The following is a 21,304-nucleotide window of genomic DNA, read 5'->3' as shown; positions in this document are numbered from 1 at the left end:
GAACTAAGGATTAAACCAGATTATGATTCTAAACCCAGTGTAGCACATTTTCCTCTACAACAGCACTGTGTAAAAGAAGTATAATGTGAGCCACAAACATAAGTCACATATATAATTTTAGAGTTTCTAGTAAACACATTAAGAAAATTAAAAGAAAAAAATTAATTTTAATATAATTCATGCAATGCAATATGACAAAATATTATTTCAACATGTAATCAGTATAAAAAGTTGAGATAGTTTACATTCTTTGTGTAGTGAGTCTTTGAAATCTGGTATGTATTTTACACAAGCCATGTCTCAAATGACTGCTGTATTGAACCATGAAGGTCTACTCCACCTCTCCTTTCTCTAAGTATTTAGTACAACAGAATTAGTTATAGGATAGTTTGTATTTAAGCACAAATAATTATGAAAAGTAGAATAAGTCAAATAAACTAAAGCTAATTTTTATCAAAATCCTTTAAAATATAATTATAGATTTATTAAAAATAATAAATTTCCCTAATGTTAATTATGATTTAATTTACAAAAATTTCTAAGTAAGCACTGCTATTCTAAACCATATTGTTATATAAAATAAGGTACATTTTAGTGTACTTCAGAGGAATAGGAGAAAAGAATTCAACTTGTCAAAAATTCCCAAAGAAAGACTATCAATAAGAAGTATACCAATTAAAAAAAAAAGTTTAGCAATTTGAGGAAATGAAGAAATATCATTACATGAGGTCACTGCCTTTCAACAACCTCATTCACCACTATTATGTAAATTTTGGCAAGTCAAAAACCGTTTTATTCTAGTTTTCTCATCTACTAAATAGGCAGAAACCTAACTGCCTCCCCCAGATGTATTTTCTCCATTTTTCTTACTAAGGTAAAACACAAACGGTTGGGATTAACAATGTGCTCTGCTAAAAAAAAACTGCATTTTCCGAGCCTCCACAGTAGACAGGGATGGGCATGTGAATAAATTCTAGTCAATGAGATGTAGGAAGAATGGCCAGCTGTGGCTCTTGAGAAAGTGCTGGACTTTTCCCATGACAGGAATAAGGCCGTGGTGCTTGGAACTACAGTGGCCTTCTTGTAATCATGAGGCCATCCTGAGACAGAAGCCACAATAAGGAACACAAAGAAGAAAGTCAGAAGGAGCCCTGCGTACTGACTGAATGACTAAGCTGCCACACAAGTCCTAATTTCTTTAATGTTAGAGATAAAAGAAATGCCCATCTTGTCTACAGGACCTCGATGTTTTAGCATCTGAATGTCAATTTAACTGATACACCCACCTACAGGATCACTGTGGGAATCCATGAAACAGATGTGACAACATGGTATATCATGAAAACTATTTTCAAAAGTATTTTGAAAATCTAAAAGTCCCACCTGAACAGATGATGACTCTAAAGCGAATATGCCATGTTATAATTGCCTGCTTAACCTATGTATATATCTGGAGAGGTTTGCTGTTATTGTTTCTTTTGTTTTGTTTTGGCTTAGGGGCCGACATTAGCATTTCTTTCTATTCTGTTTTTCTAAAAAATTCAAGTTACTGGGTAACTTAGAATGAAGCACAATCTATTTTAAAACGTAATGCAAACAAACAAGTGACACATGATGAAGAAAGAGCACTCTAAAAGAAATCCAGTTTTTATTAATTTTTAAATATTTGTTGTTGTGTTAAGCAAAAATGACTCTGAAAAGGAAAACTTCAAGAAGTTTATTTTTCTATTTTCAGAAATTATTTAGAATTACAATGCAAAGAATATATGCTTATTAATAAAACAAATTATTTTTGAATACAATATACACTAATGATTAACCACTGAAAAGAATATAAACTTACAAGAGAAGTCAGTCCTTCATTATCGATAATCCAGTCTTCCTTTTCAGCTAACCTCTTTATTTCTACAGAGAAAATAAGCACACACGTACTTTTTATTATAATTATCGCATTGAATTTTATAGAGATAAAAATCTATAAAGGTTATGGTTTTTCATTGTTTTATTTGGGTTTGTAAAAAAATGAAAAATAGGTAATAAGTATAAAATATAATTCTGGTAGATCAAGGATTTAAATGTGTATTGTTTTCTGGACTGTTTTCATAAAACATTAATGTAAATAAATTTAGCTCAATTTGGAGACTGCTAGGCTAGGCTTAATGACAACTTTAGATAATGGTTTATTACTTATTCAAAGCACTCTTGAAAATATTCAGCATGTACAAAATAAACTACAAAATTTTTTTTCCTAAAATATCTGATTAAAAATTCTGTTTTAATCATAGACACTTCTGATGATTGGCAAAGGAATGCTATCCATCCAAACCTTTAGCATTTCAGGCTGTGTCAGGTCCCTGGGGGGAGCATGTGAATTCAGAGGACACTGCTGTTTTTCACCTGGATTCTATTCCCTTTCTGTTGACACAGTATATTTAGCCACCAATTCTGTAGAGATGTGACCTTTTCTTTTTTAAGATTTTATTTATTTATTTGAGAGAGAGAGAGAGCACAGGTGAGAGGGAGGAGGAGAGAGAATCTGAAGCAGACTCCATACTGAGCACAGAGCCAACGTTAGACTCGATCCCACAACTGAGAGATCATTACCTGAGCCGAAACCAAGAGTTGGATGCTTAACCGACTGAGCCACCTAGGTGCCCCAAGATGTGACCTTCTTACTTAAAAAGTCTTGGTGACAGATAGTTATGGCTTATGTCATTTATAATGATGTTCTTAATTGTCTTTGAAAATATTTAATATCTAAAGGCTGCTTTGTAAAGATAACCCTGCTTTTTATGATTGTATGTATAAAATCCTGAAAATTCTAAAAGGTATAAAGAAAACAAGCATCACTTAAAATTTCTACTATACAGAAAACCACTGTTAGTCTTTCTTCTGATTTTACACTGATATTTCTAAATATTTAAAATATACATACAGGGACGCCCGTATGGGTGGCTCTGTCAATTAAGTGTCTGCCTTCGGCTCAGGTCATGATCCCAGGGTCCTGGGATCGAGTCTCACATCGGGCTCCTTACTCAGCGGGAGCCTGCTTCTCCCTCTACCTGCTACTCTCTCCCTCTCTGACAATAAATAGATAAAATCTTTAAAAAATAAATAAATAAAATAAAATACACATATTTTCAAAATTGGATTCATACTTTATATTTTGTACTATACTTTTTCTACTTAACATGTGCCATAAGGATGTTCTTATATCCTGAAATATTTTTAAGTATAACCATTTTAATTTATGCATGGTCTGGCATCTCAGGTAAATAGATTTGGAAAGCTATTCAAAAAAGGAAAAAAAATTCTATTGAGCAGCTATTTGTGATCTAAAATACTCAAATTTCCATAAAAGTAATTTTCTCATTTTCAAGGACTAGAAGCTAGAAAGAGGTGGCATATTCAGATAATTGTTGTCTAGCAAATGTCATCAATTTTTCTTAACATACCTTCTGCTGTGTGTTGCAATGTGACCATCACACAACGTACTCGGAGATCCAAAATGAGATCCTGGATAGTCTGTAACATGTCATTAGGAATTTCAAGGGCAGTCAACGATTCATAAGTAAGCCTGTGAAAGAGCCACAACAAAACAAAAGTGAGCAGAGTGGGATCTTGAAGCAATTCCTGTCATCAGTTTGGCTAGCCTATGGAGGTTGTAAGTTACAATATTATATTGAAAGCAAGGGGAAAGTAAAACCATAACAGGAATTATAATACAGCAGTAACACTGAATTAAACAATAAAAAAGATGCACATTCAGTATGACATTCTCATCAAACATAAGCACCAGGAAGGTTTAGGAGTTTAGGTGCTATATGATAGAGAGGAAATACTGGAGGCAAGAAGAGTAAAATTCTTTGTTGACTATGTTAAAAAATTATATCCCAAACTGAATGCATTGTGGGGTTTTTTTTTTTTTTTTCAAAAAGACAAAAAAATTTTTACCTGTTTTCAGAAGAATGTGTCCATATTTACCTTATGGTCTGGATGACATGAGCAAGCCACTGTCCTGAGAGCTCAGACTTCACTTCCCAGCCTCCATACTGCCTCACTCCACACTCTGGGATGCTGAGTGGGAGGAGGGCTCCACGGATCAACTTCACAAGACACTGCATTACTTCTTGAATCATTTTCTAGACAATGATGAAAGTAAAACTGCATTAAAAGTCATTAATTTGATTAAATCAACTAAAGGAATCAGCCTGAACAGTGATGAATAGTTTGAATGTAGATAGTTTTCTAGTAACTTTGGTTGAGAAAACCTTATCCTGTGAAAAAGTCTACATACTTACCCTTAACTTACCTTAAAATCATTTTGTCTTTGCCTTACATTCTTTGATCTTTCAATTTGGCCTGATTTCTCCGCAGTCTTAAAAATTAAAAAAGCAAAATCAAATATATTAATTGTCTTCAGATAAAAACAAGAAATGCCTTAGCAGTTGTATATAAAGAGAGCATAAGATATGGTTGTAACTTGACTGAATGTTTAAGACATATCTAAGTTTCTGATTTAAAAACAGACTTAATTAGAAAAACTTTCTTATTCCAAAAGGAAGTTATTCATTTTCTTAAAACCTTTAAGTACAATTTCCATTCCATAAATAAGCCTAAGAATTAAGTTGAAATTGCCTTTTTTGTAGGTGAATTTCATGTGCCATGTTCATCAATAACTGTATATGGTTAAACCTAAATCATACCCACGATTAACCTTCTCAATACTATTTCTCATTAGCTAGTATAGAAACAAAAGGAAGAATAAACTCTGGATTAATGTCTAGGAATCTTAGGCTATCCATTCCCTTCCCTTAAACATTTATAAATAACTATTATATTTGGCATTTATTTTAAAAAAATTATAAATCACTACTCTTTCAGGGATTTTTTAGTCTAATTTAGGAGAGAATATATTCTAGAATTAAATTTTTATCTGTTTACTGCTAGCCATATTTTCCTTTGATACTTCTTTCTCCTTAAAGTAATATGTGGAATACTACATTGATTAAAAGAGAAATCTATTCAACTGGATTTCAGTTAACTTTTTACTCCCAAATTTTCTAACAGCTAAATATTACCATATAAAATGCCTAAGAAGGGTAAGCTTAGAAAACTTTCCAAATAAAAAAATAATAATAAATGGTACGATGAAAAAGAAAATTCTGATAGTTCACTAACATAATACGAAATTATCCTTTAAAGTTAAAATGCTTATGAAATTATTGGATAGAGACGTGTCAAGAGAACTTTCAAGTTAACAACAACTGACTTCAAGCTAATTTTAAAATACAAATAATGTTATATATATTTTTGGTATAAGCTAGAGAAACAGTGTATAGAGTTCATTATTATGATGAGTATTACTAACATGAATGAGCAAAAGAAGGGTAAGAACAAAAACATCAGGCATACCTGATAAAAAGTGGTCAACACACACATATATACATACCTCTTCAGGCTCTAATTTACATTTATTTTATAATTTTATATTGAACTATATTGCTTTTATCATTTTTTTCTTTGCAGAAACGCACTTTTGCTTTTACAGAATCGAAGTTTAATTGTTGAAAAAACTAAACCTGAAATTCACCTCAGTAATAAGTCAATAAGCAAATTCCTAAATTCATTAGGCAACAACACTCAAAATTCTTTGTACATGAGGATTTCACTTAGAAGCTGATGTTTTTGTCCCTTTATTTTTAAGACAAATGAGAAGTAACTGAAGTGTTTTAAAGCAACAGTGAGAAGTGACTGGAGGGGCTGATACTAGGAGCACAGCCAGTTAGAAGGATACTACACTCACCCAGGTGAGCAATCACAGCGTATTAGGCAAAAGGAGGTGGAGCATGAACTCATGTAGATGGCTTAGCTACAGGCTTCCAAGGCAGAGGTGACTGAACCTGGCAATTCTCTGGGTGTTTCAATGAGAAAGGAGAGATGTCAAGAGTGACTCCCATCTGAGTCATGACCACTCAGGTAAGTCCAACTGGCCCTGAATGTCTGTTAGCCTACTTTCTGTTTCTGTCAAAGTGTGATGTTCTGATTCAAAGTAACACTTTAGGCAATATAGTGGCCTACGTGTAGAAAAGCAAATGAATGGCCCCAGGTTTACTGAGGTGATAAATTAATTAGCTATTCTCTAAGTAATGCAGTTCGTCAGGTCTTAGTCTTAGGCACTTTTTTTCTCTATACACTCTAATTTATTCTCAAGGCTTCAAATATCATTTCTATCTAGTGCCTTCCTATTTTGGATTCTGCACTCAATTCCGACATGTGTGTGTAGGGGGAGGAGTTTCCCCTCAAAAACGAGGAATTCTCCAGGGCGCCTGGGTGGCTCAGTTGGTTAAGCGACTGCCTTCGGCTCAGGTCATGATCCTGGAGTCCCAGGATCGAGTCCCGCATCGGGCTCCCTGCTCGGCGGGGAGTCTGCTTCTCCCTCTCCCACTCCCCGTTTGTGTTCCCTCTCTCACTGTGTCTTTCTCTGTCAAATAAATAAATAAAATCTTTAAAAAAACAAAAAACAAAAAAAAAAAACAAGGAATTCTCCAGACACCAGGTGGGTGGTCCAAAAATTCAACTCAATTCTAACACAATCTACCTGGAGATAACGTTAGATCCCACAAGCTAAAGGCTCAGGCCTATAAGACTTGCACCTCCCCCCCCAACACACATGTAGATGCCAATCTCAAGACCAGGTTGTCACCTATGCTTCTGACCTATTGGCTACAGATTGGAGGTTCCTATAATTCCCTGCATGGGTTCAAGTAATTTGTTACAACAGTTCACAGAACTAGGAAATGTGTTTACCCACTAGATTACCAGTTTATTATAAAAGGATAAAACTCAGAAATGGCCAGGTGGAAGAGATGCATAGGTCAAAGTATGAGAAAAGGGTGCAGAGCTTCCATGCCCTCTCCAGGCAAGCCACTCTCCCTGTATCTCCACACATTCATCAACCTGGAAGTTCTCTGAACCCTGTCCTTTGGCTTTTTATGGAAGCTTCATTACATAGGCATGATTGATTAAATCACTGGCCACTGGCAACTGATTCAACCTCCAGCTCCATTCCCCTCCCTAGAGGTCTGAGGGTTAGACTGTAAATTCCAACCCTCTAATCACATGGTTGGTGATCCAAGCAATTAGCACCCTCATCCTTAGGTGGAGACAAAAGTCACATCATTAACGTAACAAAAGACCTTTCCCACTCCTCACTTGAAGAAATTCCCAGGGTTTTAGGAGCTCTGTGCCCAGAACCAGAAGACCACATATATTTCTTATTATAAATCACAATGTCACACTTCCAAATTTATATCCTCAGCCCTAATCTTTCCTTTGAAGCCCAGATTTGAATTTCGGATTGTCTACTTCATGTCTCTTCTTGAATAACTCACAGTAATCTCAAACTCAATACATTAAAAGTAGAAAACTGGTATTTTCCTCCAAGCATGTTCTTCAAAAAGTCTATCTGGCTTTGTAAATGGCACACCTACTCATTTGAGAGTCCATTTGGTAGCTCTATGTTAATTCTTGTCCTCATCCTACTCATCTGATCGATCCATCAGTAAGTCTGGTCAACACTACTTCCAAAATACAAACAAAATCTATCATTTTCTCTCCAACTCCACTAACAAAACCTTAACCCAAACACCATCATTTCCTGCCCAGACGGCTTTAATAGTTTACCCACTCTGACTTTTATTCCCTGCCAATTCATTCTTGAACAGGTAACCAGAGTGGTCTTTTTTAACACCAAAACTCTGATCAGATTACTCCACCAGTTAGAGTCTATCTGTGGCTTCCCACCATACTTGGAATACACATTCCTTACCATGGTCTGTAATGAAGCCCTGTCAGTTGGCCCCTGCTTCCTCCTCTAGCCTCATCTCCTGCTTCTCCTGATACCCTAAGCCCACTGCTCAGTACACTCTGAATGTTTTTTTTTTTTTTTTTAAGATTTTATTTATTTATTTGAGAGAGAGAGAATGAGAGACAGAGAGCATGAGAGGGAGGAGGGTCAGAGGGAGAAGCAGACCCCCCGCCGAGCAGGGAGCCCGATGTGGGACTCGATCCCGGGACTCCAGGATCATAACCTGAGCCGAAGGCAGTCGCCTAACCAACTGAGCCACCCAGGCGCCCCTACTCTGAATGTTTTGACCTTCTTCCTGTTTTTCAAATATGCCAAGCTCCCTTCCTTGGTTTTGCAATGTGCTGTTGTCTCTTCCTAATACATTCTTCTCCCCGATTCCTTGTGTGGCTGTTTCCTTCTCATGCTTCAAGTTTTGGTTTCAATGTCATCTCCTCAGAGAGATCTTCCCTGACCTCCATCCCATCTTAGAACCCTATTTGTTTCTTTTATAGCTGTTAGCAAAATTTATTTTTATTTATTTTATTTTTATTTTTTTTTTAAAGATTTTATTTTTTATTTATTTGACAGAGAGAGAGAGAGACAGCTAGAGAGGGAACACAAGCAGGGGGAGTGGGAGAGGGAGAAGCAGGCTCCCGGCCGAGCAGAGAGCCCGATGTGGGGCTCGATCCCAGGACCCCGGGATCATGACCTGAGCCGAAGGCAGACGCTTAACGACTGAGCCACCCAGGTGCCCCTGTTAGCAAAATTTAAGATAAAGTTTTTAAAAATTGATTTTGGTTCTGTCTCTCCAGGAGGGGAGAGGTCATATTTATCTTGGTCACTATTTTATATATTTATATATTTTTAAATTTACGTATGTATGTGTTACATGTACACACATGTATGTGTGTGTGTATATACACATGTATCAGTACCTGTCACATAGTGTGTTCAGGATATTCAATAAATATTTGGTGAATGAAGGATCACCCATGATTAGAGTTCTTCAGGACCTCCTGGGATATATTTCAGAAAGCATGATGGCCCTGAATACTACTAGGTTAATTTCAAGGTCTTTAAAAAACTTGAAGTCCTGGGTCTCCACATGGCTAACTGATCCTTTGAAGGAGATCTGCAAGGCATAACCCTATGATATATTCCTGAGAAGTCCAACAGACTCACTGCTTCTCCTGGAGATTTAAGATAACAAAAAGGATAAGCAGAGGTTTAAGAATTTCCTGTGAATACTGGGAGTTGGGAGGACTCCTGTAGGTGTAGAATTCAAATGTTGCTGAGGAACCCAGCACCCACTGTGATGTGAAGAGGCACAGAATGACACTGGAATTCTACACTGCAAAATCTAAGTTAAGGACATTGTGATGGTTAATTCTACATGTTAACTTGAGTGGGCCATAGGGTGCTCAGATATTCATTTAACATTATTCTGGGTATGTCTGTGAGAGTGTTTTTGGATGAGATTAACATTTGAATTGGTAGGCGAAGGGAAGCAGATTGCCCCCATTAAGGAGGGTGGAACCCATCCAATCAGTGGAAGGCCTGAATAGAACAAAAAAAGGCTGACCCTCCTGCCAGTAAGGGGGAACTCCTCCTGCTTAACTGCTTTGAATGAGGACACTGAACTGAAACACTGGTACTTCCTGGGTCTCGAGCCTCTTGGCTTTCAGATTGGAACTATACCATGGGCATTCTTGGGCCTCCAACTTGATGACTGCAGATATTGGGACTTGTCAACCTCTATAATCATGTAAGCCAAACTCCTTTTGTAAATCTTTTCTCTTTATACACACAGTTGGAAGCAGAATCAACATTCTCCTGTTTCTATTTCTCTGAACCCTGACTAACATAGTGCTGGTTTAGTGTGCTGTGGACAAAGGGATGGAGCTCTGAAATAAAGGCATAATTGTCTCAATAAAGAGTCAAGCCAGGATAAAACTGTAAGTATACCAATATCAGATGGTGCTTTTCTAATTCTATCTGTCACAGTACCTAATACTGAACTTTGTGTATAGTAGCCTTGTTTAACGGGCTAGTTATTTCATAGCTTTTTGTTCTAAATACTTTTAAATCAAAGAGTGAAGATCAATTTTTTAAAAACATCATATCAAAATCAAAACCAAATTTTTCCCATTAAACAGGTGCTAATGAATGCATGATGACATCTACTAGACAAAATAATTTATAAACTTCAAAGACTGGTCTCCAAATATATAGAAATTGGAGAGGGCAGGAATTAGTTTTACGGCATACCTCTTGAAATTGTTAATTAAAAAGCAGTTACTTATCAACATATTGAACTATATCAGTTGCCCTATTTTTAAAAGGAAATCTAATTTTGGAATATAAAGTGCATTTTAATTTACATACTATGAGTTATACAACTTTTAAAAATGTTGATTACTAATGTTTAAAAATTATTTGGATGATTTAACATTTTTCACTCCAAATTATGCAATATTTAAAATATATCCAAAGATGAGATCTCAACCTACTATTAATCATTTCGTTAACTAAAAACCTTAACTCTTTCCTGCACACACAGACCAAAACTACTTTGTGGTAAGACCAACGGCTAGATTTCACTGTTTTGATTCACATATGTTACTTCACATGGGCATGACTGGTTTGAAGAACTATTTTTTAAACTGTTGGAAACTCCATCTAAATCTTTAACGGATGGGCTCTTAATAAAGCAAAATAATTCTATAACTAGAAAAAAACTTACAAGTAAATTTTGTTTAAATATTACAGAGCTCTCTTATATGAGCTTAAATACCAACTATCAAAGCCTTGGAACTCTTCTCAGTTTTAATTTAATTAAGTTTCTGGATTTCACAAGTAGCTTGATATGGTGGGCACACATTCCTAACTCCTCCATTCCCTTCTACTACCCTTCAGTGTCTTTCTAGCTTTTCAATAGAGGATAACTAGTTTAAAAACATGTCCAAATCTATATAGTGAATTACACTCTATTAATAATTATTACTATAAACTCTTAAAAGCTTACAAATACAGATAGGTAGAAATACCATACGCATATCCAACTCAGTGCAACTAATGTTTCACTAAAATATCCCAGATAAAAAGCTTAGGAATTTTATGAACTCTAAAAAGACTCAAGATAAGGCAACTACTATCCTTATGTGATAGGCCACCTACAGCAACCAATCTGGAAGGAAGAAACACTTGACTGGAAACAAATAACTAGGTTTAAAATCCATTTCCTAAGGTACTAATTCTTTTGATGAGTATATCCGTCTAGACATTATTCAATATGACTATAGTAGTTCAACAGTCCACTATTTCTTTTTTTTTTTTTAAGATTTTATTTATTTATTTGACAGAGAGAGAGAGCACACAACAAGGGGAGCCGTAGAGGGAGAGCGAGAAGTAGGTTTTGCACTGAGCAGGGAGCCCGATGTGGGGCTTGATCTCAGGACCCTGGGATCATGACCTGAGCCAAAGGCAGACGCTTAACTGACTGAGCCACTACCCAGGCGCCCCAACAGTCTGCTATTTCTTAATGCTACTAAACTTTATTCCCTGAACACCTATTATGTGCCAGGCCAATGAAGTTTTAAATACTGGAATAAACATTTATTCCAAATAATAAGAGTAAATTTTCATTTATCTGCTGGACACTGTTATAAGCACTTCACTGACATTAACTTGTTTAATTCCCAAACCTGACCTTGCAACCAGGCATAGAGTAGTAAAGTTATTTGCCTCAGGTCACAGCTAATAAGTGATATATATTGGACATTTCTATTAAAACACTAAAATTAGTGTTCTGTAAGAGGGCTGTGAACACATTCAGTCAAGGCACTGATATGGAAGCATCTAACCTTTCCAGTCCTCACGAGCCCTCAGGATTAGAGACAGAGCAGATAGGAAGAGGAAGTTATGACACGTTACTGGTTGCGTGGCTGTTCTACACCATGGCAGAGGGCAAGAAACCCAAACCTGTCCTCAGCATAGAGAGCCACACAACTCTCATGCAGCTGAGAGGAAGAAAATGTAAATGGATGGAGACATGTTTGAAAGCAAAATGCTGAGAAAACTTTTTTCAGGACACCAGAAAAACTGAAATTAAAGCATGCACTTCCTCGGATTGGGAGGAGCTAAGATGGTAGCATACTAGGGGGACCCTAGGCTTGCCTGGTCCCTCAAATACAACTAGATACCTATCAGATCATTCTGAATACCCAAGAAATCAACCCAAGGACTGACAGAACAAACTTCTCAATTAGAGGGAGAAAAGAGGCCAAATCAAGGAAGATAAGAATTGTGGAGGTGTGATTTGGGGGAGAAAAGGATCACGGGTGCTGCAGAGGGGAAGGAGCCCTACTCACAGAGAAAGGAGAGAGAGAGAGAGAGAAGAGCGCACCAGGGAAATGCACAAGGAGATTACTTCCCCAAAGCCATTAGCTGGGAAAATGAGAGGGGCTGGAGAGGGGCTTTTTGTGAGTTTCTGCAACCAGTAGGGCTCAGAGACTGGAGTTCAAAGGTCACTGGGCTTGGTTGAGATAGAGACCCTACTCCCTGAGAGAAGGCAGGCAAGCAGACAAGGGCAGACAGCACAATCTGAGGATCACATAAGGTACATGGGGTAGAGACTGTTCACTCTTCTTGGAGCACATCTGTGAGAGGTGGCATTCACAGAGACACTTCTTGGGGGACAAAAGAGCTGGAGAGTGCCATTTCTTTCCCCCATCTCTCAGCATAGGCACAGAGACACCTGCTGAGGGCAGAAAACCTGGACACTGGCTGTTTAGCCTGCTTTGCTCCAAATCCCACGCCTCTGCACTCTAGCATGACTGCCCTTCTCAGTGAAACCTGCATCTGTCCCAGGGCAGCGAGACCCTTCCCCAGAAGACTAGCTCAGGTCCCGCTACAGCATGACCTTAAAGTTTGGAGTTTTAAAAGTCAGCAGGCTTGGCTGGGATATTACCCAAAGTGCACTGTGCTGCTCCAGGCAGGCAAGCAACTTGGAGACAGACAGAGAGAAAACAGCAATCTGAAAAACACCTGGGATGCACAAGAGGAAATTATTCACTCTTCTGGGAGTGCTTCCCTGAGAACAGCAAGCATAGAGACCCCTCTCTAGGGACAAAGGAGCTGGCTGGCACCATTTATCTCCCCACCCCTCAGCATAAACCAACTTCAGTCAACAGCACAATGCCAACACTGGCTGCCTAACCTGCTTACACCAAGTCCCATTCCCTTGCATTCTGCTGGTACTGCTTTTCTCAGGCAAATGTGCCTAAGGACCAGGGCAGCGGGCCCCTTTCCAGAAGACCAGCACAACCCCCTGCACACATCATGTCAACTAACCATAGAGTTCTGAAAACTTCACTTGTAGTGGAAATAGCATCACGTCTCATTTAACAAGCAGACCAGAGCACACCTAGTTAAAACTTACCACACTCTGTCCAATGTCCAAACACTTCCAAATGCAGTAGCAGAATGCATGCAGCATACACCAGAGACACTCCCTGAAGCATGCCCTGGACATTGTATGACCTCTTCTTCATAAGGCTCTCAGGATCAGGAAATACAACAAGATTTTCTAATACAGAAAAAGAGACCTACACAAAACACAGACAGAGGAATTCATCCCAAAAGAAAGAACAAAAAATGGTTACAGGCAGAGAACAAATCAAAAGAGATATAAGTATATGCCTGATGCAGAATTTAAAGCAACAGTCATAAGCATAATCGCTGGGCTTGAGAAAAGCATGGAAGATATCAGGGAGACTCTTACCACAGATATAAAAGAGTTAAAAAAAAAAAAAACAGAAATGAAAACTGCAATAACTGAGATTCAAAACAGACTGGATATAATGACCACAAGGATAGAAGAAGCAGAGGAACGAATAAGTGATATAGCTAATAGTACAATGGAAAATAATGAAGCCAAACAAAAGAGAGAATTGTGGATCACAAGAATAGATTTAGGGAACTCAGTGAATTAATCAAACATAAAAACATTCATATCATAGGAATCCCAGAAGAAGAAAAGAGAGAAAAGTGGGCAGAAGGTTTATATGAGGAAATAATAGCTGAAAACTTCCCTAATCTAGGGAAGGATACAGACATCCAAACTCAGGAGACAGAACTCTCCATAAAAATCAACAAAAGCAGGTCAACACCAAGATATACTGTAGTTAAATTTGTACAATATAGTTGTTAGAGAAAAACTCCTGAAAGCAGCAAGACAAAAGAAGTCCCTAACTTACAAGGGAAGACCCATAAGGGTAGCTGCAGATCTCTCCAAAGAAACTTGGCAAACCAGAAGAGAGTGGCATGATATATTCAATGTGCTGAATGGGAAAAATCTGCAGCCAAGAATACTCTACCCAGAAGGGTTATCATTTAGAAAGAAGGAGAGATAAGGAGTTTCCCAGACAAACAAAAACTAAAGGACTTAATGACCACTAAACCAACCCTGCAAGAAATATTAAAGGGGACCTGTTGAGTGGGAAGGAAAGACCAAAAGTGACAATGACTAAAAAGGAACAGAGAAAATCTCCAGAAAAGACGACAAAACAGGCAATAAAATGGCACTATATAAGTATCTATCAATAATAATTCTGAGTATAAATGGACTAAATGCTCCAATCAAAAGACATAGGATGTCAGAATATACAAAAAAAAAAAAGTCTCATCTACATGCTGCCTACAAGAGACTTATTTAGACCCAATGACACCTGCGATTGAAAGTGAGGGGATGGTCAGTGGAATTCTATCAAACTTTAAAAGAATTAATACCTATTCTGAAACTGTTTCAAAAAATAGAAATGGAAGGAAAACTCCCACACTTATTCTATGAGGCCAGCATTACACTGATCCCAAAACCAGACAAAGGAGAATTACAGACCAATATCCCTGATGAATATAGATTCCAAAATCCTCAACAAGATACTAGCTGATAGGAACCAACAGTAAATTAAAAGGATTATTCACCACGACCGAGTTGGATTTATTCATGAGCTACAACGGTGGTTCAACGTTCGCAAATCAACTAAGGTGATACACCACATTAATAAAAGAAAGGACAAGAACCATATGATCCTCTCAACAGATGCAGAAAAAGCATTTGACAAAATACATCATCCTTTCTTGACAAAAACTCTCTGCAGTGTAGGGATAGAAGGAACACAACTCAATATCATAAAAGACACAAAAAACCCACAGCGAGGGGCGCCTGGGTGGCTCAGTCAGTTAAGTGTCTGCCTTCGGCTTATATCATAATCCCAGGGTCCTGGGATCAAGCCCCATGTTGGGCTCCTTGTTCAGCGGGGAGCCTGTTTCTCCCTCTTCCCCTTCTGCTCATGCTCTCTCTTACTATCTCTCTCTCTCTCTCTAATAAATAAAAAATAAATAAATAAATCTTAAAAAAAAAAAGAAAAAGAAAAACCCACAGTGAATATCATCCACAACAGGGGAAAACTGAGAGCTATTGCCCTAAGATCAGGAACATGACAGGAATGTCCGCTCTCATCACTGTTGTTCACCGTAGTACTGGAAGTCCTAGCCTCAGCTATCAGACAACAAAAAGAAATAAAAGGCACCCAAATCTGCAAAGAAGAAGTCAAACTCTCACTCTTTGCAGACGACATGATACTCTATGCAGAAAACCCCAAAGACTCCACCCAAAAATTGCTATAAATGATACAAAAATTCAGCAAAGTCGCAGGATATAAAATCAATGCACAGAAACCAGTTGCATTATTGTACAGTTGCATATTGTTGTATTACTATACACTAACAATGAAGCAGAAGAAAGAGAAATCAAGGAATTGATCCCATTTACAATTGCACCAAAAACCGTAAGATACCTAGGACTAAACTTAACTAAAGAGGTAAAGGATCTGTTCTCTAAAATCTACAGAACACTTATGAAATTGAGGAAGACACAAAGAAATGGAAAAGCATTACATGCTCGGGGTTGGTAGAATAAATATTGTTAAAATGTCTATGCTACCCAGAGCAATCTACACATTCAATGCAATCCCTATCAAAATACCATTGACATTTTTCACAGAGCTGGAACAAACAATCCTAAAATTTGTATGGAACCAGAAAAGACCCCAAATAGCCAGAGGAATGTTAAAAATGTTGAAAATGAAAACCAAAGCTAGAGGCATCACAATGTCAAGCTGTATTACAAAGCTGTCATTATCAAGACAGTATGTTAATAGCACAAAAACAGACACATAGATCAATGGAACACAACAGAGAACCCAGAAACAGAACCTCAACTCTATGGTCAACTAATCTTTGACAAAGCAGGAAAGAATATCCAAGGGGAAAAAGGACAGTCTCTTCAACAAATGGTGTTGGGAAAATTGGACAGCCACATGCAGAAGAATGAAACTGGACCACTTTCTTACACCATACACTAAAATAAACTCAAAATGGATGAAAGACCTAAATGTGAGACAGGAATCCGTCAAAATCCTAGAGGAGAACACAGGCAGCAACATCTTTTATCTCAGCTGCAAGAACTTCTTGCTAGACACATCTCCAAAGGCAAGGGAAACAAAGGCAAAAATGAACTATTGAGACTTCATCAGGATAAAAAGCTTTTGCAGAGCAAAGGAAACAGTCAACAAAACTGAAAGGCAACCTACAGAATGGGAGAAGATATTTGCAAATGTCTTGTCAGATAAAGGGCTAGTATCCAAAATCTATTAAGAACTTACCACACTCAACACCCAAAAAACCAAAAAATCCACTGAAGGAATGAGCAGAAGACATGAATAGACATCTCTCCAAAGAAGACATATAAAATGGCCAACAGACACATAAAAAAAATGTTCAATATCACTCAGCATCAGGCAAATACAAATCAAAACCACAATGAGATACCACCTCACACCAGTCAGAATGGCTAAAATTAACAAGTCAGGAAATGACAGATGTTGGCGAGGATTTGGAAAAAGGGGAACCCTCTTACACTGTTGGTGGGAATGAAAACTGGTGCAGCCACTCTGGAAAACAGTATGGAGGTTCCTCAAAAAGTTAAAAACAAAACAACCCTACGACCCAGCAATTACACTACTAGGTATTTATCCAAAGGGGCACCTGCATCCCAATGTTTATAGCAGCAATATGCACAACAGCCAAAATATGGAAAGAGCCCATATGTCCATCGCCAGATGAATAGATTAAAAAGATGTGGTACATATATAAAATGGAATATTACTCAGCCATCAAAAAGAATGAAATCTTGCCATTTGCAACAACATGGATGCAACTAGAGGGTATTATGCTAAGTGAAATAAGTCAGTCAGAGAACAGCAAATACCATATGATTTCACTCATATGTGGAATTTAAGAAATAAAACATGAATATAGGGGAAAGGAAGGAAAATAAGATGAAAATTTAGAGGGAGGCAAACGATAAGAGACATTCTAGGAAACAAACTGAGGGTTGTTGGAGTCGAGGTGGATGGGGGGAAGGGACAACTCAGTGATCGGCATTAAGAAGGGCACTTGATGTAATGAGCACTGGGTGTTATATGCAACTGATAAATCACTAAATTCTACCTCTAAAACAAGGAAGGAAGGAAGGAAGGAAGGAAGGAAGGAAGGAAGGAAGGAAGGAAAGAGAGAGAGAGAGAGAAAGAAAGAAAGAAAGAAAGAAAGAAAGAAAGAAAGAAAGAAAGAAAGAGAAAAGAAAGAAAAGAAAAGAAAAGAAGAGAAAAAATGAGGGGATGGAAAAGCATTTATCAGGCTAATGGACACCAAAAGAAAGAAAGCCTGAGCAGACATACTTATATCAGATATACTAGATTTTAAACTAAACACTGTAATAGGGGATGAAGAAGAGCACTATTTCATAATAAAGAGGTCTATCCAACAAGATCTAACAACTGTAAAAATTTATATGCCCAACATGGGAGCACCCAAATACATAAAACAATAGCAACCATAAAGGAACTCTTTATGTTAATACAATATACAATGGGGTTGAGAAAACTGGACAGCCACATGCAGAAGAATGAAACTGGACCACTTTCTTACACCATACACTAAAATAAACTCAAAATGGATGAAAGACCTAAATGTGAGACAGGAATCCGTCAAAATCCTAGAGGAGAACACAGGCAGCAACATCTTTTATCTCAGCTGCAGAACTTCTTGCTAGACACAGCTCCAAAGACAAGGGAAACAAAGGCAAAAATGAACTATCGGGACTTCATCAGGATAAAAAGGGCTAATAGACACCATAATAAGACAATAATACAATAATAGTAGGGGATACAATAATAGTACAATAATAGTAGGGGATGTTAACACCCCACTTACATCAATGGATAGATCATCTAAGCAGAAAATCAAAAGGAAGCAATGGCTTTGAAAGACACACTGGACCAGATGGACTTAACAGATATATTCAGAACTTTCCATCCTAAAGCAACAGAATATACATTCTTCTCAAGTACACTTGGGGCATTCTCCAGAACAGATTACATACTAGGTCACAAATCAGGCCTCAACAAGTACAAAAAATGTGAGATCATACCATGCATATTTTCAGACCACAACACCATGAAACTTGAAGTCAACCACAAGAAAAAAATTTGGAAAGACCACAAATACATGGTGGTTAAATAACATACTACTAAAGAATGAATGGGTCAACCAGGAAATCAAATTAGAAATTTAAAAAATACATGGAAACCAACAGAAATGAAAACACAAGGGTCCATAACCTTTGGGATGCAGCAAAAGTGGTCCTAAGAGAGAAGTGAATGACAGTACAGGGCTACCTCAAGAAGCAAGAAAAACCTAAAATAAACAACTTAACCTTACACCTGAAGGAGCTAGAAAAAGAAAACAAATGAAGCCGAAAGCCAGCAGAAAAAGGGAAATAATAAAGATTATAGCAGAAATAAATGATATAGAGACTAAAAAACAACAGAATAGATTAATGAAACTGGGAGCTGGTTCTTTGAAAAAATTAATAAAATTGATAAACCCCTAGCCAGACCTATCAAAAAGAAAAGAGAAAGGACCCATAAATAAAATCACAAATGAGAGACGAGAAATAACACCAAGAAATACAAACAATTGTAAGAGAGCATTATGAAAAATTATATGTCAACAAATCGGACAACTTAGAAGAAATTGATAAATTCCTAGAAACATATAAACTACCGAAACTGAAATAGGAAGAAAGAGAATACTTGAACAGATGGATAACCAGCAAAGAAATTGAATCAGTAATGAAAAATCTCCCAACAAACAAAAGTCCAGGGCCAGATAGCTTCCCAGTGGAATTCTACCAAATATTTAACACCAATTAATACCTATTCTTCTCAAATTATTCCAGAAAATAGAAATGGAAGGAAAACTTGAAAACTCATTCTAAGAGGCCAGCATTACCCTGATTCCAGAGCCAGATAAATACTCCACTAAAAAAGAGCAGTACAGGACGCCTGGGTGGCTCAGTCAGTTAAATGGCTGCCTTTGGCTCAGGTCATGATCCCAGGGTCCTGGGATCGAGTACTGCATTGGGCTCCTTGCTCAGCGGGAGCCTGCTCTCCCTCTGCCTGCTGCTCCCCCTGTTTGTGCTTGCGTGCTCTCTCTCTTTCTGTCAAAGAAATAAAATCTTTAAAAAAAAGAGAGAGAGAGAATTACAGGCCAAAATCCCTGATGAACATGGATACAAAAATTCTAAACAAAATACTAGCAAACTGAATCCAACAATACATTAAAAGAATCCTTCACCACGATCAAGTGGGATTTATTCCTAGGCTGTAAGTTGGTTCAATATTCACAAATCAATCAATGTGATAAACCACATTAATAAAAAAAAGGATAAGAACCATATGATCCTTTCAATAGATGCAGAAAAAGCATTTGACAAAGTACAACACCCATTCACGATAAAAGCCCTAAAAAAAATAGGTTTAGAAGGAACATACCTCAACATTATAAAGGCCATATATGGAAAACCCACTGCTAATATAATCCTCAATGGGGAAAAACTGAGAGCTTTTCCTCTATGGTCAGGAACAAGACAGGGATATCCACTCAAGTAACATAGTACTGGAAGTCCTAGCCTCAGCAGTCAGACAATAAAAAGAAATAAAAGGCATCTAAATTGGTAACGAAGAAGTCAAACATTTGTTATTTGCAGGTGACAGGATACTCTATAGAGAAAACCCAAAAGACTCCACCAAAAACTTGCTAGAACTGATATATTAACTCAGTAAAATTGCAGGATACAAAATAGATACACAGAAGTCTGTTGCATTCCTATACACCAATAATGAAGTAGCAAAAGGAGAAATCAAGGAATCAATCCCATTTATAATTGTACTAAAAACCGTAAGATACTTAGGAATAAACCTACCCAAAGAGGTAAAGGATCTATGCTCTAAAAACTATGAAACACTTAGATAACAAGCTTCTGCACAGTGAAGGAAACAACAAAACTAAAAGGCAATCTATGGAAATGGAGAAGATATTTGCAAATGACATATCTGATAAAGAGTTACTATCCAAAATATACAAAGCACTTATAAAATTCAACACCCCCCCCAAAAAATTAATAATCCATTTAAAAAATGGGCAGAAGACATGAATATGTCTTATATATAAGGCATTTTTCCAAAGAATACATATAGATGGCTCACAGACACATGAAAAGATGCTCAACATCACTCATCATCAAGGAAATGCAAATCAAAGACACAATGAGATACCATCTCACACCTGTCAGAATGGCTAAAATTGACAACACAGGCAACAAAAGGTATTGATGAGGATGCAGAGAAAGGGGAACCCTCTTGCACTTTTGGTGGGAATGCAAACTGGTGCAACCACTCTGGAAAACAATATGAAGTTTCCTCAAAAAGTTAAAAACAGAACTACCTGTGACCCACCAGTTGCACTACTAGGTATTTACCCAATGGATACAAACATACTGATTTGAAGGGGCACCTGCATTGTGATGGTTACAGCAGTATTATCAACAATAGCAAACTATGTCCATCAACTGATGAATGGATAAAGAAGATGTAGTGTATTTATAAACAAAGGAATATTACTTAGTCACCAAAAAGAAGGAAATCTTGCCATTTGCAACAACGTGGATGGAGCTAGGGTGTATTATGCAAGCAAAATAAGTCAGTCAAAGACAAATACCATATGATTTCACTCATATGTGGAATTTAAGAAAGAAAACAGATGAATATAGAGGAGGGGAAGAAAAAAAAAGAGGGAGACAAACTATAAGCGAGTAGAGAGAGAACAAACTGAGGGTCAACTGGAGGGGAGGTGGGCCGGGGATGGGCTAAATGGGTGATGGGTATTAAGGAAGGCTGCTGTTGTGATGAGCACTGGGTGTTGTATGTAAGTGATGAATCACTACATTCCACTCCTAAAACCAGTATGACACTATATATTAGCTAACTAGAA

General features: G+C 37.4%; 1 protein-coding gene across 7 annotated transcripts in view; it reads right to left on the bottom strand.

Annotated features, from left to right (window-relative positions):
* EXOC2 (exocyst complex component 2) overlaps positions 1-21,304 on the bottom strand; it is a 285,590-nt gene that overhangs the window by 124,154 nt on the left and 140,132 nt on the right. For all 7 annotated transcript variants that reach the window (XM_064597288.1, XM_064597282.1, XM_064597284.1 and 4 more), the window contains 4 exons: positions 4,313-4,378; positions 3,985-4,142; positions 3,456-3,577; positions 1,844-1,905 (listed from right to left, as the gene is read on the bottom strand). In XM_064597288.1, the coding sequence (XP_064453358.1) occupies positions 1,844-1,905; positions 3,456-3,577; positions 3,985-4,142; positions 4,313-4,378 (408 nt within the window). The remainder of the gene's footprint in view (positions 1-1,843; positions 1,906-3,455; positions 3,578-3,984; positions 4,143-4,312; positions 4,379-21,304) is intronic.

This window comes from Mirounga angustirostris, unplaced genomic scaffold (genome assembly GCF_029215605.1).
Source record: "Mirounga angustirostris isolate CCGP_5_RB_7025 unplaced genomic scaffold, mMirAng1.0.hap1 SCAF_8, whole genome shotgun sequence".
Taxonomy (NCBI): domain Eukaryota; kingdom Metazoa; phylum Chordata; class Mammalia; order Carnivora; family Phocidae; genus Mirounga; species Mirounga angustirostris.
This window is presented reverse-complemented; position numbering and strand designations above follow the sequence as displayed.